The sequence below is a fragment of the Mustela nivalis genome, assembly GCF_964662115.1.
Source record: "Mustela nivalis genome assembly, chromosome: 19".
Taxonomy (NCBI): domain Eukaryota; kingdom Metazoa; phylum Chordata; class Mammalia; order Carnivora; family Mustelidae; genus Mustela; species Mustela nivalis.
The window spans coordinates 23,993,033-24,010,226 of record NC_139038.1 but is presented as its reverse complement, the minus strand read 5'-3'; the positions used below and the strand labels follow the sequence as shown (position 1 = coordinate 24,010,226).

At 40.7% G+C, this 17,194-nt stretch overlaps 2 protein-coding genes across 6 annotated transcripts in view; one reads left to right on the top strand and one right to left on the bottom strand.

The window, feature by feature from the left end:
• The window catches only part of ERI2 (ERI1 exoribonuclease family member 2), a 50,918-nt gene extending 50,227 nt beyond the window's left edge, over positions 1–691 (bottom strand). For 4 of the 5 annotated variants that reach the window (XM_082714827.1, XM_082714828.1, XM_082714824.1 and 1 more), the window contains exon 1: positions 559–691. In XM_082714827.1, coding sequence (XP_082570953.1) covers positions 559–581 — 23 coding nt within the window. In that variant the 5' untranslated portion in view covers positions 582–691. The remainder of the gene's footprint in view (positions 1–558) is intronic. The other variant, XM_082714825.1, reaches the window with a different exon arrangement.
• Positions 661–17,194, top strand: part of REXO5 (RNA exonuclease 5) — a 37,306-nt gene continuing 20,772 nt past the window's right edge. Inside the window, exons 1-10 of the mRNA XM_082714823.1 lie at positions 661–895; positions 1,108–1,249; positions 6,484–6,596; positions 8,436–8,562; positions 9,667–9,763; positions 11,576–11,719; positions 13,786–13,874; positions 15,084–15,199; positions 15,944–16,082; positions 16,228–16,322. Of these exons, the coding sequence (XP_082570949.1) occupies positions 1,112–1,249; positions 6,484–6,596; positions 8,436–8,562; positions 9,667–9,763; positions 11,576–11,719; positions 13,786–13,874; positions 15,084–15,199; positions 15,944–16,082; positions 16,228–16,322 (1,058 nt within the window). The 5' untranslated portion in view covers positions 661–895; positions 1,108–1,111. The remainder of the gene's footprint in view (positions 896–1,107; positions 1,250–6,483; positions 6,597–8,435; positions 8,563–9,666; positions 9,764–11,575; positions 11,720–13,785; positions 13,875–15,083; positions 15,200–15,943; positions 16,083–16,227; positions 16,323–17,194) is intronic.

Genomic DNA, 17,194 nt, shown 5'->3' with positions numbered 1-17,194 from the left:
GATCTCACTTAATCGTCAAGAACTGTAGGATTGTTGCTCTCTCTATTCTTTGGATGAGAAAACGGATTCAGTAATTCGCCAAAGAACACCTATGCTATTTACCACTACATTACAACAGTTCTTTTGAAATCAGAAATGTGTACAGCGTGACCAGGAATCAGGGAGAAGGCTACTATAAATCACAACACGACTTTAACGGGTCACTAGCAAGTGGTAGGGTGAACAGCTTGACGGTGTGGGGGGCTGCCTGAGACCTCGGAACCGCCTACCAGGCGCGGTCACGTCCAGTTCGTTTCCAGAGGCCTAGAAAGGGCTGACAGTGGCTCAAGGCCACCCAGTCCGAACCCTGGTTCTTCCACCCTCGCGCAGAGGGCGGCCTGAGAACCTCGAGACCGAGATCCAAGCAGAGACCTTTCAGTCCGGGGCAGACAGTGCAGGTCGGAGACGCCTGGGCTGCAGAGAATGAAAGCTGACCCCGCGGATGCGCACTTCCCAGGCCGGCTGCGGGCGCCAGCGCTCGACCAGGAGCCACCCTCAGCCCAGAAACCCCTCGCGTACCGGGCAAGCTTCTTGGTCGCCATTCCCGGCACTCCTGACTCCTCCGTGCCCAACTGCCGGAAGTCGTTAAACCACCACTTCCGGTCCGTTCAAACGCCTGGCGCGTCTGAGAAGGCTGCGGCGGCGGCGGCTTTGGCTGCGACTGAGGCGGTTGGCGGCGGCTGCGGCTTCGGCTGTGTGCCCGGCTTCTCTTCGGTGTTTTCAGGGCTCGGGGGCGCGGGGAGTGATTTTTTGCAGGGAAGTCGTCTTGGCAGCAACTTTTTCCCTCTTTTTCAACGGGCGGAGGCGCGTTTGCGCCGTTGGGGAACCGTTTCGAATCCGGCCTCCAGCGCGGACGGTAAAACCGTTGGTGTCGGTGCGGTTTTCTCCGCCGCGGCGCAGGGAGGGTAGTTAGCGCTCTCGCTTCTCCGGGAGCGGTGGGAGAGCTCCGTGCGCTGAATTTAGGAGAGGATCTGAGGAAGGCTGTAGGCTGTCGAAGCCCCGCCTGCTCACCCGTCCGGAGGCGGCGTTTCCTCAGCTCTCGCCGGTCTCGCTGGTCTTTCTCCACAGCCGCATGGATCCCGAGAGGGAGAGGAGCGGGGGGCACCCCAAGAAGGGCAGGAAGAGGAGGAGGGCCCCGAACATGCTGCTCGGGGCGGCTGAGGCGATGAGAGCCCGTCGGGGTCTGGAGGAGAGGCAGCCCGAGGCCAAGGTGAGTAACGAGGAGCCCCAGTGGGCGGCCCGGGGAGGTGCGGAGGGGCCAGGCCGCCCCCCAGCCGCCTTCCGGGCCCTGCCTGCCCTGGAGGCGGAGGGTTAGCCTCATCCACCCACTGTCCTTTCGCAATCCTGCTTTCCAGTCCGTAAAATGGGAACGATGATGTTAATGCCACCTACCTCAGGGCTGATATGGCTCTTTAAAACTGGGGTGGTGCTCGGGACCCCAAAAAGAATGTTCACTCAACAAATGCTTAATTGAGTCTTTTGTATATATGCCAGTTCAGGGGATATCCCAGTGCACGAACCCAAAAGTCCCTGCCCTCGTGCAGTTTACATGCCACGCCAGTAAGGGAATAATAAGGCTGCTGAGCGTCCCTGCGCTGTACTGAGAATTGAATATACGTGGTCCATCCCTTCAGTTATCAGGTTTCTGTTGTCTCTCCTGTGCTGGGCACTGCCCTAGGCAGTGGAGGAACGTCAGTTCCAGTGTAAAGAGACCGAAGACAGACAATACATAGAAATTATACACAGGTTTCCCCCACTATAGGAAAGTAGCAAAGAAGCATTTATTGATTTATGCTGGGGGTGGGGGGAGGTGATGGGGATTGGAAGCGTTTCCCGACTCCCCAAAATAACCTTTGTTGGGTTTTCTCATATCTCAAGACAGATTTTGCTACTTGATGCACAAAATCAAGATAAAGCGCAGATTTTCACTGACACAATTCAAAGCTATGGGGGTCTTCATGCTTAGTGTAGTTCTTGGGGAAGGAGCTTGGCTGTGCCACTTTGCTTGGGGTGTGCTGCTTTTATAATTGGTTTGTTGTGAAACAAATGCTGAAGGTAAAAGCGAAGAAAGGCACAGTGCTAACAGGTCTCTTGTAAAAGGGAAGTGGCAGGACACAAGCTTTCAGAAAGTTGGGGATACCTGTAGGATGTAAAATGGGAAATAGTGCTTTGAAAAAAAAATTTTTTTAATTTAAAAGGGATTCTTTTTTTGCCTATCAAATTGGCAAAACAACTTCTTAAAGGTTAATATAGTGAAAGTATAAGGAGATAGACCATCTCATCACTCTTTTATTTTGAAACAATCTGAAACTTACAGAAAAGTTGCAAAAACAGTACCAGAAACAACCCCAAGGAGCATTTGAAAGTGATTGTTGACAATGCTCCCACCCATATTTAATGTGTTATCTGTAAACAGTGCTGCATAACCACAATGCAACCATCAAAATTTAAAAAAAAAAACATGGATATATTGTTATCATCTTATTTTCAGACCCCATTCAAGTTCCTCATTTGTTCCAGAAATACCCTTTTTAGCAATAAGATCCAGTCTAGAACCATGTGTTACATTTAGTTATCTTGTCTTCTTCAGTCCATACAATTAGTCTTTTCATTGACATCTATGGCCTTACTACTCTTTTTTTTTTTTTTTTTAAAGATTTTATTTATTTATTTGACAGAGATCACAAGTAAGCAAAGAGGCAGGCAGAGAGAGGAGGAAGCAGGCTCCCCGCGGAGCAGAGAGCATGATGCAGGGCTCAATCCCAGGACCCTGGGATCATGACGTGAGCCAAGGCAGAGGCTTTAACCCACTGAGCCACCCAGGCACCCCATTACTACTCTTGAAGAATCCTGTACCAGTTATTCTGTAAAATGTCCCTCAAGTTAGGTTTGTTTCTCATTGATTAATTTCAGGTTATACATGTTTGGCAGGAATATCACAGAAGTGACATTCTTTCTTTGTATTTTGTTAGGTTGTACATGATTTTATTTGTCGCATTCTTGTTTTCTTTTTCTCTAATTCTATGGAGAGATGCTTCCTTGTTAAACTTTTAATTCATTTTTTTATTAGTATGAACTCATTGCCTATTTCATTCAATAAGTTATAATCCATTACTATATTTATTTATGGGATATATTTATATCCCATATTTGAACATTAAGCTAGCTTCTGTGTCCTTTGCACATGACCTCATAATTCTTTGAACATTTCCTTACTTTTTGCCACAAAAAGGTGTTCCAGGCTCATCTGTGCTTTTCCTGCCCCAGCGCTGGAATCATTAATTTTTTGGGGGGGATGCTTGGTTCTTTTTAGTAGAGAATGACATTTAGAAACCCAAGGTTCGGGGCGCCTGGGTGGCTCAGTGGGTTAAGCCGCTGCCTTCGGCTCAGGTCATGATCTCAGGGTCCTGGGATCGAGTCCCGCATCAGACTCTCTGCTCAGCAGGAAGTCTGCTTCCTCCTCTCTGCCTGCCTCTCTGCCTACTTGTGATCTCTCTCTGTCAAATAAATAAATAAAATCTTTAAAAAAAAAAAAGAAAAGAAACCCAAGGTTCTGGGTACTAGATGTGCTCAGTGCTATTGGGATGTCAATACCCCCAAAAGAAAGCTAGGAAATATGTATTTATATATCTGTATATGTATATACACACACATACATGTTTACATTTAAATATTTTTCTATCCATACATACTAAAATCTCTACTTGCAATGTGTTTCCACAAGGTTCATTCTTGCTTTCTCTCTCCATGTTTATAATTTCCTTCTCTATTCAGTGAGACATCTGCCATTACCTTCAGTATATTTGACCTGTTCTCCGTGGTGCCACTGCTCCACACTCCCACACCCTCTTCACCTTGCTTGGGCTTTGTCGTCCTGCACCATGTGCCAGGCCACCCTGCTGTGTGAATGCTCCTGTCACTACTGTGACAGGCTGCTATCCTTCATGTACATGGACACCCTCACCCTGTTCAGGCTCTGAATCTTGTGACAGGCCACTGTTGTCCCTCAGTATTGGTGCCCTCCTTCCCTTACATACTTTCTGATATCTGATACCAGCCCTCAATGCTGTCCACTGCCCACTGCATGGATGCCTTCATACCGCTCAGGTTTTGACATCCCACAATGAGCCATCCTTCTGCACCCTTAGTCCTAGCTCTCTCCCCTATAGCTTCCCTTCTTCCCCCACTCAGGCTCAGACTCTCATACTTGGCAACCATATTTACTCACTGCCACGTAGGCCCTACCTACCTCACTTAGTCTCACTTTATCAATCTCGTGTTTTTGATTAGTAAATTGGTATATTCTTTCAGAAATTAATAGTACTTGTCACAATTAAATAGTTGACCCTTGAACAACATGGGGGACTGGGTTGCCAAACCACCATATACCCTCCCTGCCCTGTGCAGGCCAGAATCCATGTGTAACTGTTGAGTCCCCAGAAACTTAACTACTTAAAGTCAGAAACCTTATCAATAATACAGGTAACCAGTACACCAAAAACCTTACTGATAACATAAACAGGTGGTTAACACATACTTTGTAAATTACATGTATTATATACTGTATTCGTACAATGAAGTAAGCCAGAGAAAATGTTACTAAGAAAAACATAAAGAAGAGAATACATTTGGGGCACCTGGGTGGCTCAGTCATTAGGCATCTGCCTTCAGCTCAGGCCATGATCCCAGGGTCCTGGGATCAAGCCCTGCATCGGGTTCCTTGCTCAGCGGCAAGCCTGTTTCTCCCTCTCCCAGTCCCCCTGCTTGTATTCCCTCTCTCACTCTCTTCTCTCTCTCTGTCAAATAAATAAATAATCTTAGAAAAAAAGAGAATACATTTACAGTACTATACTATATTTACCAGAAATGAGCTACGTATAAGTGGGTCTACACAGTTTAAACCTGTGTTGTTCAAGGGTCAACTTGTATGTGCTTATTTTGACCAGGAACTTACTGGAGAATTTATCTAGGTACACAGGAATGTTTGAAAGGATGCTTATGATACTGTTTATAATTTTTTTTAAAAAGTGTCATCAATAGGGAATTTTTTTCATATACGTTGTGTTGAGATAAATTTTACAGAATGGACTATTAAAATTGGTGTTTGTTACATTTAACTGATATGAAAAGATATTTACTGATTTTGGGGGGATGGGAGGGTTGCAGAGTTTATTACGAAACACAATGTATACTCTAATTCTGTAGGGGCAGTATAATATAGAGATAAAGAATTAGGCCCTTTTTTTAGGAGGGAGAAGCTTTAGTGAACTCCCTGTTTCCCCAGAATAATGTCAGATTCCTTAGCTTAGACCGCATTGATCTATGACCTGACTTCCTCTTTTCTCTACTCACAGATCTCTACTGCTCTGCAACACGCAATCTTGGTTCCAGCCAAACAAAATGACATGTTTAGACACAATGTTCCCCCCTTTCAAGACAACCCCAGTATTTTTAATATCAGTGAAGCTATCCCCCAAACTCTCTAGTCCCCAAGGCAGTTAGGCTCTTTACTCCTATACTTTTATAATAGCACTTACCCACTTTGTATTGGAATTACCTATTTCTGTATTTTCTTTTCTCTTAGTAGAATGAACTGGAGAGCATGCATCATGTTTCATTCATTCTGTTATCCCTGGCAAGAAACCAAGTATCTGTAGTAAGGTTTCTTACCAATGTTTATTAAATATTAATAATGTTATATCACAGGTTGTTGTTTTAGACCTTCATTTCCAATTAATTAGATCCCTCCTTATATTTGCATATAATTTGCTTTGCTATGATCCTGTTCTCAATAGTTCTAATTTTTTTTGTAATATTTTGTTTATCTATTAGAGAATGAATGGTGGGAGGGGCAGGAGAGAAAGAGACTCCCTGCTGAGCAGGAAGCCTGTTGAGGAGTTTGATCCCAAGACTCAGAGATCATGCCCTGAGCTGAAGGCGGATGCTTAACCAACTGAGCCACCTAGGCACCCCCAGTTCTAATTTTTTTTTTTAAGATTTATTTATTTATTTATTTTTTAAAAGATTTTATTTATTTATTTGGCAGACAGATCACAAGCAGGCAGAGAGGCAGGCAGAGAGAGAGGAAGGGAAGCAGGCTCCCTGCCAAGCAGAGAGCCCGACGTGGGGCTCGATCCCAGGACCCTGGGATCATGACCTGAGCCGAAGGCAGAGGCTTTAACCCACTGAGCCACCCAGGTGCCCCAAGATTTATTTATTTTAGAGAGATCGAGAGCAAGCATGTGTGCGGGGGAGGGACAGTGGAAGAGGGAGAGGAGCAGACTCCCTGCTGAGTGGGGATTCCCAACATGGGGTGGGGGGTGCTCAATCCAAAGACCCTGAGATCATGACCTGAGTCAAAATCAAGAGTTGGACACTCGACTGACTGAGCCACCCTGACGCTCCAGTAGTCTTGATTGTTAATGACTTGATATATCTTTGCAGAAAGCCCGCTTATCTACCGTTTTATTTGCTGAAAACTGTGAAGTAACCCACGACCAGTTATGTGAATTGCTGAAGTATGCAGTTCTGGGCAAATCCAGTGTTCCTAAACCCAGGTATGAGATGAACTTAAATGGGGGGTATAGACCCAAGGTTTCAAACTAGTGTATTGACATTATTTGTTTGCCATACAGAATGTCCTAAACTTTTTCTTTTTTTTTTAATAGTGGAGGAGGGGCAGAGGGGGAGGGAGAGAGAGAATCCCAAGCAGGCTGCAATCCCAGTGTGGAGCCTGATGCGGAGCTCAGTCTCATAACTCTGAAATCATGATCTGAGCTGAAATCAAGAGTCGGATGCCTAACCAACTGAGTCACCCAGGCTACCCCTACATTTTTTCTTTGCAGGTGTTGCCAACATTTAATTTGGTAATTCCTTTATTAAAATCCAGATAATTTATCTCTTCCAAAAATTCTTAAGATCTGGCAATTGTTCCTCTATTCCCAAATGGCAACAATTTGTCAAAGCCTTCCCCTTATAGATGGGGCATGTATACTTTAGTGTACCACTTACTGGTAAATAAGGCCTGTTTCCCTTATTTACATTATCTGTCTGGCTGCTTTTTGGTTTGCAACCCTCTTGGGAGCTTCCTGGGTATAAACTGATACCCAGCACAGTTACTGGAGAGTAGGGAGAGACTGAAGAAAGAGGCAGGCTGCGCCAGGTTGCTAAGTGGCAGTTTTAATAAACGAAGGGAACTTGCATATAAGGCTTGTCTGTGGCAGGAGGAAGACAAATGGATTCCTACACGTGCCTGCCAAATCTTAAAAAAGTGTATATAGAGGCCTTAACTAGGTTCAGTCCTATGAACCATGCAGGTATTTTCAACACCACATCACTGTTTCAAGGCTGTGTCCTTGGAGCAGCCTCTGGGATCAGGAAAGATAAGCAGAACCCACATTCCAAGGACAGAGGAGAAGGGGTGAGGAGCCTTCAGGTGCCGGGGCCAGCTGACATATCTGCAGGCAGTCATGTCATTTCAGTAATCTTTCCCAACACCATTTAAAGGCATTTTGGTTTGTAACCCCTAGTCCATTAGGGGTTACCCAATTGAAATACCATGATCATGGTTAAGTATCCCAGTTCATCTTTTTTGTTCCTTTCACATTAAGAAACAAAGACAATTTTATTATTCTGATATCGTCAATGCCACTGTTAAATGTCTAAAGAAAATTGCTTTTGTATATGTACCAGTAAAAATTTTACAAAACTTTTCAGTTTTTCAGACATACCTATGTGAGAGAGATTGACTAGATAACTCAAAAGCCATCTTCTCCATTAACAAATATTACCAGTAGTCTGTCAATTTATCTGAAACTGGCTTTCTTAAAGCTAGTCATGTGATTATTAGCTTAGGAAGAACTCAACAGGGGCTCCTGGGTGGATCAGTGGGTTAAGCCGCTGCCTTCTGCTCAGGTCATGATCTCAGGGTCCTGGGATCGAGTTCCGCATCGGGCTCTCTGCTCGGCAGGGGCCTGCTTCCCTCTGTCTCTCTCTGCCTGCCTCTCCATCTACTTGTGATTTCTCTCTGTCAAATAAATAAATAAAATCTTTAAAAAAAAAAAAAAAAAAAGGAAGGACTCAGCAGGTAGGGATTTTGAGGATATGCCTTTGTAAAATGAGTTTATTTCCAATTTAAAACAAATCGTAATAGGATTTTAAATTTGAATACATTGTGTTTCCCTTGTTATCCTAATTGATTTGAATGCAGTAAACAATTATCTTATTTGAATTCTGTACAATAGTAGCTGTTCTTTGCTGGGCAGTCACTGAGTAATGGTAAATGGTAAATTTCATTAACTGTTGTTCACTACTTTTTCTTCCACACTTCCCTTTTGTATGTCTATACCTGACTTGATGATATCACCTTTAGCTGTATTGGTTTGATTTTTCAACAGCTGGTGCCAGCTTTTTCACCAAAACCACCTGAACAACGTGGTGGTTTTTGTACTGCAGGGAATGAGCCAGCTACACTTTTACAGGTTCTACTTGGAGTTTGGATTTCTCCGAAAGGCATTCAGACATGTAAGTTAAGAAAACTTTGTATTAGGGCCTGAGTTGAGTCCTCTCATCCGAAGACTAGTGCACGTCTCAAACTGCTCTCAGGCAACCTTATTGAACAAGCAGTAGAGGTTGTAGAAGGCAAGAAAGATTAAGATTCAGAGCTCTCCTGTTGAGATTAGGTTTGCCTCTGATTTTCTTTTATAATTTAGGCAAAATATTTATTACCAGATTACAATCTATATATAGTTCCCAGGCTGATTCTTCCTATTTTATTCAGGCTATGATGTTTTTAAAAATTAAAAACTATGTAAGTCTGTGTTTTTTGGCCTCCTGACAACATCACAAAATTGGACATCCTTAGAACAGTATCTGGAGCTGAATAGCAGCTGTCATCTTTAGAAGAGGCATGTGCTCCCTGTTTTCCTTCCCATAGCCACCTCCAGTCTTTATTGGACTGTTTCATCCATTTAGCTCTGAGGGATTTGAGTTGGTGAGTCCTAATCTCTTGGGGTCTCCATTTTCTTTTTTGCTTTCATTTATCAAAGGCTACTTACATGCTAGGACCTACATCAATCATTCTGTGTGCATCATCTTTAATTCTTAAAGTACTTCTGTGAGAGATAAAAATATCTTCTATATGTGAGGAAACTGAATAACTTGTCCAGGTTATAGCTAGAAGTAGTGGAGCTGAAATTTCAGCACAGGTGAGCCTAAGGCTGGAGATCTCAACCTTTCAGCTTTGCTGTGTCATCTGTCTTAACTACCTGGCAAGCTGTCCACTAAAGTAATAGATACAGAAGTGCTTTGAAAAATATAAGGGACTTTCTTTTTCTGAGTTACACATTTGTGTAATGCTTGTTTTTGTTTCCAGCGTGTAATCAGAACCAAAGAAAATATCTGGGGGTAGGATAAAGGTGGCTTCACTTACTTGGCCACTTTTTTTAAATTATTATTACCCAGTCACTTTTACACATTAAGGAGATAGTAGTCCTCATTTTGTAATACAAATAGAATAGTTAAGGTCCAAACGTTTCTTAGTACTCAGCTGACAATAAAAGTGCAAGTCTTTGACAATATTTTAACTGCTTTCAAGCATTTTTATAAAAACTTGGTATGTACTTACAGAAATTCCGCTTGCCACCACCATCATCTAATTTTCTAGCTGATATCATTGGACTGCAAAAGAAGCAAACAACAGAAGATCTATCCAAGATGGTGGGAGGTATGGTTGTGACTCTAGTTTGATGATTTGCTCGTTCTAAAAGACATTCTGGATATGCTGTGGGTTTATCGGTCAAGTTTATACTTGCAGACAACAAAGGTCAATTCTAACTACCTTAAACAGAAGAGCAGTTTTTTGTTTTTGTTTTTGTTTTGTTTTGTTTTTAAAGAATAAAATGGATAAGTACCTAGGGAGGATGAAGAGCAGGAACCATATAGCCAATATTCATGTCCCAGGAGCCATCTGGTTAGGTGAGATAGAAAAGGCTATCCCTGCATATCACTTAACATTGGACTCTTAGAAATTACTGTGAATAATTTTTAAACTGTCAGTGGGTCTTTGTACCTACGAGTGCACAGATGGGAAGGAAGGTCTTGCCTTTGACTAATGTAAAGGACATCCTTAATACTACCCACAGTGGGGAATAGGCAGAAGGTTTAGATGCCAGCCATCTAAAACTATCCATGATGGCAGTGTTTTTCTTTTTTTTTTTTTTTAAATATTTTATTTATTTATTTGACAGACAGAGACCACACGTAGGCAGAGAGGCAGGCAGAGAGAGAGGGGAAAGCAGGCTCCCTGCAGAGCAGAGAGCCCGATGCGGGGCTTGATCCCAGGACCCTGGGATCATGACCTGAGCCTAAGGCAGAGGCTTTAACCCACTGAGCCACCAGGCGCCCCGTGTTTTTCAAACAATGGGTTGTATCCATGAGAAAGTTGTAGTTAACCTTCTGTTTTCAGGTAAGTGATGCAATAGAAAAGAACTTGTTAGAGTTCATTAGATATAGTAAGGTAAGTATTGTTCAGTGATGCTTTTTTGTGTGTGTTCAGAAATAATTGAGTAGTTACATTGAGGAGACATGAAAAAGTGGTGAGGAGTAGCCAGGGATTCTTATCTCCTCTATCTGCTTCCTATTGAATTTTTTTTTTTTTTAGATTTTATTTATTTGACAAATCACGAGTAGGCAGAGCAGCAGGCAAAGCGGCGGGGCGGGGGAGTAGTCTCCCCACTGAGCAGAGAATCTGATGCAGGGCTTGATCCAGGACCCCGGGATCATGACCTGAGCTGAAGGCAGAGGCTTTAACCCACTGAGCCACCCAGGCACCCCAACAGTCTTGAATTTTAGAATTACTTTTCTTTTGGCTCTCCATACCCAGTCTGTATAGCTCATTCCCTTGGTTCCCATGAATATCTATTCACTTGTCACTTTATCAGAGAGGTCTTCCCCGAATATAAAATATATGACGGTAATCCTTTTCCTGCCTCAGTCACCCTCTCCTCTTTTCCCTTCTTTATTTTTCTCTGTAGTCCTTATCTTTACCTGACATATTATATATTTTTTTATTGTCCCATCTTCCCAACTACTTTAAACAGAAAAGAATTTCTGTTTCAGAAACAATTTCAGTTCATGGAGAATTTTGTTGACTTTGTTCATTGAGGAATCTCAAGTGGATAGAATAATGCCAGGCATATAAGTACTTAGTAAAAATTTGTTGACTGAATTGAATTATTCTATCACTGTGTTCTATCAGTTTTTCTTGTGTACTTTTTTTTTTTTCCCTTAAGATTTTATTTATTTTAAAAGAAAGAGACAGAGTGCAAGCTGGATGGTGGTCAGGGGAGTGTGAAGGAGCAGAGGCAGAGGAATAGGCAGGCTCCATGCTGAGCACAGAACCCAATGGGTTGATCCCATGACTCTGAGATAACAACCTGAGCAGAAATCAAGTTGGACACTTCACAGACTGAGCCACTCAGGTGTCCCTTCTTAAACAGACATTCTGACATAAGTTTAATTGTTCTTTTTATTTCAGGGTCTTTACCTTCTGCCAGTTCAAAAGTCAGCGTCAACCTGCAGAATGACCCTGTTATTCAAAAGTATGGCTCTAAGAAAGTGGGCTTAACCAGATGCCTTCTCACAAAGGAGGAAATGAAAACATTTCACTTTCCATTACAAGGTTGGTTTATATTTAATCTGATATTTACATTTATATTTGGTTTTATATATATACATATATACTTATTTTTGTATATAAATGTATTTTTATATGTTTAATCTGATGATATATTTAATCTGATATATATGTGTGTGTGTGTATATATATATATATATATATATATATATAAAATTTACTTTGAAAATAGTATGTGTGGCACCGTCCATATCTGGAAACTTGTATCTTTCAGTTTATCCTACTTACTATTTTTTTAAGACTTAACTAGCAATTATTTTTTTTAGTGAAGTATTGGTGGTTGACACACAATGTTACATTAGTTTCAGGTATACAGCATAGTGATTTGACAGCTCTGTAATTTTGTTGTACTCAGTAAGTAGCTGCCGTCTGTCACCTTCATTTATTTTTATTCTAAAGGTATTCTATATATGGATATGCAACATTTTATGCTTTCATTAGTTGATGGACATTTGGGTTATTTCCCCATTTGGGTTATTATGAATATACTATGAACATTCAGGTACAAGTTGTTTTGTGGACATCTGTTTTCATTTTGGGGAAATATATACATAGGTATTATTGCTGGGTCATATGGTAATTGTTTAACCTTCTGAACAACTATCAGACTTTTTCCAGAGCAGCTGCATCATTTTACATTCCTTCCAGCAATGTATAAGGGTTTCAGTTTCTGTACATTCTTATGAACAACTTGTTATTCTCTTTTTTATTGTATCTTTTAAGGTGGTTTGAGGCAATATATCATGATTTCAATTTCTATTTCTCTAATGGCTGATGATGTTGAATATCTTTTCATTTACCATCTGTAAAATGGAGTTAATAGCTCATATATCATGGATTGCCATGGGGATTAAATGAGTTAATGTATATAAAAGTACTTAGCATGGTGGGTGGCACATAGTGCATTTGAAAAGTTATTGTTTATTATTATTACTACTAATCCTCTAGATAAGAGCAGCAAGTATAATGTCTCCCAGATTTGGGGATGCCTCTCTTTTCTGATCTAGACCATATCTTGATTCTTTTATTTGTAATTAGCAGTTTTGAGGTACTATGACACAGAAACTGGTCAAAGTTTCTCACACTGTACTTTGTTTCTTGTCACACAAAACCTAGGTAATTTTACTGTTTAAGCCTCTGTCTGAAGGTAGGAAATCTTCAATGGTTCAAACACTTTGGGAACTCTGCGCTGAATATTCCTTGTTATTAACTAAGGGTACACAGTGGAAGGGGTACCTTAAGCCTATAGGTGTGTTCCTATAGGGAATTTTCAGTCTGTGATTGCAAAAAAATGCAAGCGTATTCTGAGTAAAGATCTCAGGGAAGTCTCAAGGATAGAGTTGGGTGCAGAGGTATACATGGTGGCTATTACTCCCTGCCTACAGTGAAATCCTTTTAGATCTCTACTATGGTGGAATTTTGTTCCTACTTTTCCTTTATTTAGGAAGGAAAGATACTACATGTAGTTTCTGCATACTTTATTCATCCTCTTAGCGCCTACATGAAAAGGTCCAGTGACTTGGGATTTAGCCAAAATTTAGGTGTTTTTTTATTTTTTTGGTTTGGGTTTTTAGAAAGAGAGAGGGTGTGTGTGCACACAGAAAGAGGGACAGAGAGAAACTTAAGAATGCTCCACATCCATTATGAAGCCCATGCAGGGTTTGATCGCACAATCCTGAGATCATGACCTGAGCCAAAATGGAGTTGGGTATTTAACTCACTGAGCCACCCAGACGCCCCAGCTACAATTTAATTATAATCTCTTTCCTCATATGGAGGGAAAATTGTTACTTGGTAACTGCCATGATGTCTAGGCCCTATTATTCCCTATAAGGGCAGCCTGTAGTATTCTCCAAGAGTATAAAAATGAGCAGATGGAGAAAAACTTGAGGACCAACATTGTCTCTCATATAATTTTTATATTTCAAGTGTCTAACAGAGAAGGTGTCCAGCAAATTTGGTATTTCGGTTTTCCCTTGGTGAATGAATCTAAAAGTGTTGTTTATCTTCTCTAGTTTTAAAGGCAGATTTTTAGTTTCTTTTCCTCCTAGGTTTTCCTGACTGTGAAAACTTTGTACCTACCAAATGTAATGGTTCTGTGACAGACAGCAGTCCTCTCTTTGGACTTGACTGTGAAATGGTAAGTACTACTTTTAATGTTTCAACTGGAAGGTTACAAACTAGAGTCCAGTACATGATTTCTTGAGTCTAATGCACTAGTGAACTAGTGCATTTAGTTCTACTATTTTGGTTTAAATAACTGAAAGTAGACCCTTTTGCTCACATTTTAGAAAACTTGGATATTTGTTCCAGATTTATCAAGAATAAATATCACCCCCCCCCAAAAAAAGAATAAATATCACATAAGTTTTCTAACTAGTTATGTTTAATCAAATCTCTGTCAATTACGTAAGTTTACTCTGTCTTTTGAACAGGTGTTTTGTTATTGTTCCCCTAGAGAGTTTGACTCAATTACATGGGTTTGGCTAGTTTTACACATTTAAGATCAGAAGTAGGATTTCCCTTGGGCACCTGGGTGGCTCAGTGGTTTAAGCTGCTGCCTTCATCTCAGGTCATGATCTCGGGGTCCTGGGATCGAGTCCTGCATCGGGCTCTCTGCTCAGCAGGGAGCCTGCTTCCCTCTCTCTCTCTCTGCCTGCCTCTCTGCCTACTTGTGATCTCTCTCTGTCAAATAAATAAAATCTTTAGAAAAGAAAAGAAGTAGGATTTCCCTCAAGTTCCCTTTGTGTTTTACTGTGTCTCATTAGTAAGTCTCCTTCCAAAGACAGGGCATCCCCTATCAGTACTCAGGTACCAGTCTCTGTTTCTTAACAGAGTGGCTAAGAGCTAAAGTTTTCAAGTCTCATGTCAGAGTGTGTATGTATCCTGGTCTTGGCTATTGGTGTTGTCACCTTGGACAAATTCTGTAACCTCTCATTCTCAACTTCTCTGTCTGTGAAGTGGGGATAATAAGAGAGGTACCTCATCATGTTACTATGAGGTGGTGTATGTAGAATGCTAAGTATTGCATTAGATGCACTAATTAAAAATTACTTTCTTGTGGTACTCAGCTAATACGGGGATGTCATAACAATAAATGGTAAGATGATGAATGATGTTATTTCTATCCATCTTCCTTGAGCACATCCTTTTCAGAGCAATTAGATGAAATGTTCAGCAGTCTCTAGCTTTAATTTCATTCATACTGGGCTCTCTAGTTAGCAAAGGCTGTGCCATTGTTACTGGCACCCCAGTAGATTATAGTTCATGGCAGTTGAGATACTGTGAATAAGGAGAGGAAGCCAGAGCTTCCACAGTTCAGCAGTCTGACAATGGCCTGTTCTTTCAGTGCCTCACATCCAAGGGGAGAGAGCTAACCCGCATCTCACTGGTTGCTGAAGGAGGCTGCTGTGTAATGGATGAACTTGTTAAACCTGACAACAAGATTCTGGACTACCTCACCAGGTATTTTTCACCTTGCCTTCTGCCCTCCCTTATTAGTAGACCTAATTAGTATTCTTAGGGAACAGTCATTGGTGGCAAAGATGTATGTATAAGCATGTTTGTCACAATATTTCAAAAATATGGGAATATAAACATCTGAAAGTAGGGGATTGGTCAAACTCTGAAATCCACATAATGGAATACTCTAACCATTTAAAAGGATGTGAAAACTTAATTAATGATATCATTATCATTAAATGGCAAATGATAAAATCATGTTCAAAAATAACATGCATTATGATTGCATTTTTATAAAAATAAAATATATACATGGGCATGCCTGGATGGCTCATTCAGTTAAGCATCCGACTCTTGATTTCAACTTAGGTCATGATCTCAGGGTCTTGGGATGGAGCCTTGCATCAGGCTTCGTGCTCAGTGGGGAGTCTGCTTGAGGATTTTCTCTCTCTCTCTTTTTCTGGTTCTCTTTTCTCTCTCAAATAAGTAAATCTTTAAAGTAAATCTGTCCACAACACATGAATATATGTATCCAAAAATATGAAAGGATATTTACTAAAATGTAAACAGTGATCATCTCTGGGTCATGGGATTTTGGGTTATTTTAAATTTCCTCTTAATCTGTATTTTCAACCTTCTTACACTGAGCATGTATTAGTTTTTAAAAATACTCTTTTTGAAATGACTTTCCAGGGAGGAAAACCTGTTAATATCCTGATCTGTCCATTTCTGGTTTTTTATTAAAAGCTTTTCGGGAATCACAAAGAAGATTCTTAATCCAGTGACCACCAAACTCAAAGACGTACAGAGACATTTAAAAGCACTGCTTCCTCCTGATGCTGTGTTAGTGGGCCATTCCTTAGACTTGGATCTCAGAGCACTGAAAGTGAGTATCTGATATGAGTTTTTCCACTTTATATGCCTTTTCGTTTTATTTCAAATCTAAAGTCTTGGATTCTTCTATTCCCCCAGTCCACTTGTTTTTTCCTTTAACATAGGATGCTACTCATTCTGTTCTCTTTCCTCCTCAGATGATACATCCATATGTTATTGATACATCATTGCTTTATGTCAGAGAGCAGGGCAGAAGATTTAAGCTAAAGTTCTTAGCCAAAGCTGTTTTGGGGTAGGTTGTTTGTATCTTATAACATTGTCCTGACAAGTTGCCTGTAAGTTGACATATAATTTCTTATTTAATGCATATTGCAAAATTCAGGGTCTCTGTTCTCCGTCTTAATTAGTCTGTAAACATTATTCCTTTCATTTCTTGTGAATCCTGGGATCCCAATTCCAGAGAAGTAGGACTCAGAGATAAAGAAATTATGGGAATATAGAAGGGGTTTACATGCACTCTGAAGAGTTGATGGATAAACTAGACAGAACTAATTGAAAACTTAACCAGAATTTGAAGACATAATGTTCCTATATAGAATGTATTCTGTTATGCACAAACCCTTGTGTACAAGGATGTTCATTATACTATGGTTTAAAACAGCCCAAAACTGCAAATATTCTCTAGGAGTGGTTAAATAAATTAAGTTTATCTGTATTATTGAATACTTTGTTATTGTTAAAAGAATGTTATGGGTCTATATGTGCTAATAAGGAAACCTCTGAAAGTACTACTGAGAATAAAATGGAGATGCGGAAGAAGATCTGTATATGCCTAGATATCAGTATGATACAGATTAGATTTAGATAAGTTTATAGACACAAACATTTGTACTTTTTTAAGGTTTTTGAAAACGACCAAGAAAAAATTTAAGTACCTATATAAAATTTCTGGAAGGTAGCTTTAAATAGTGGTTACATCTAAAAGACTGAGGCAAAAGGATTCACTGGGGAGTGGCCAGAGACTTTATTGGGTAGCCTTTTGTCCAGATGATATGCTTGCTGTAGACAAAGCCATTCCTGATGATTGTGCGTCATCAGTGCCTCTCACTTCACGTACTCTCCTGGCATTTAGGAATAAAGTAATCTTGATTGTTGTGATAAAAT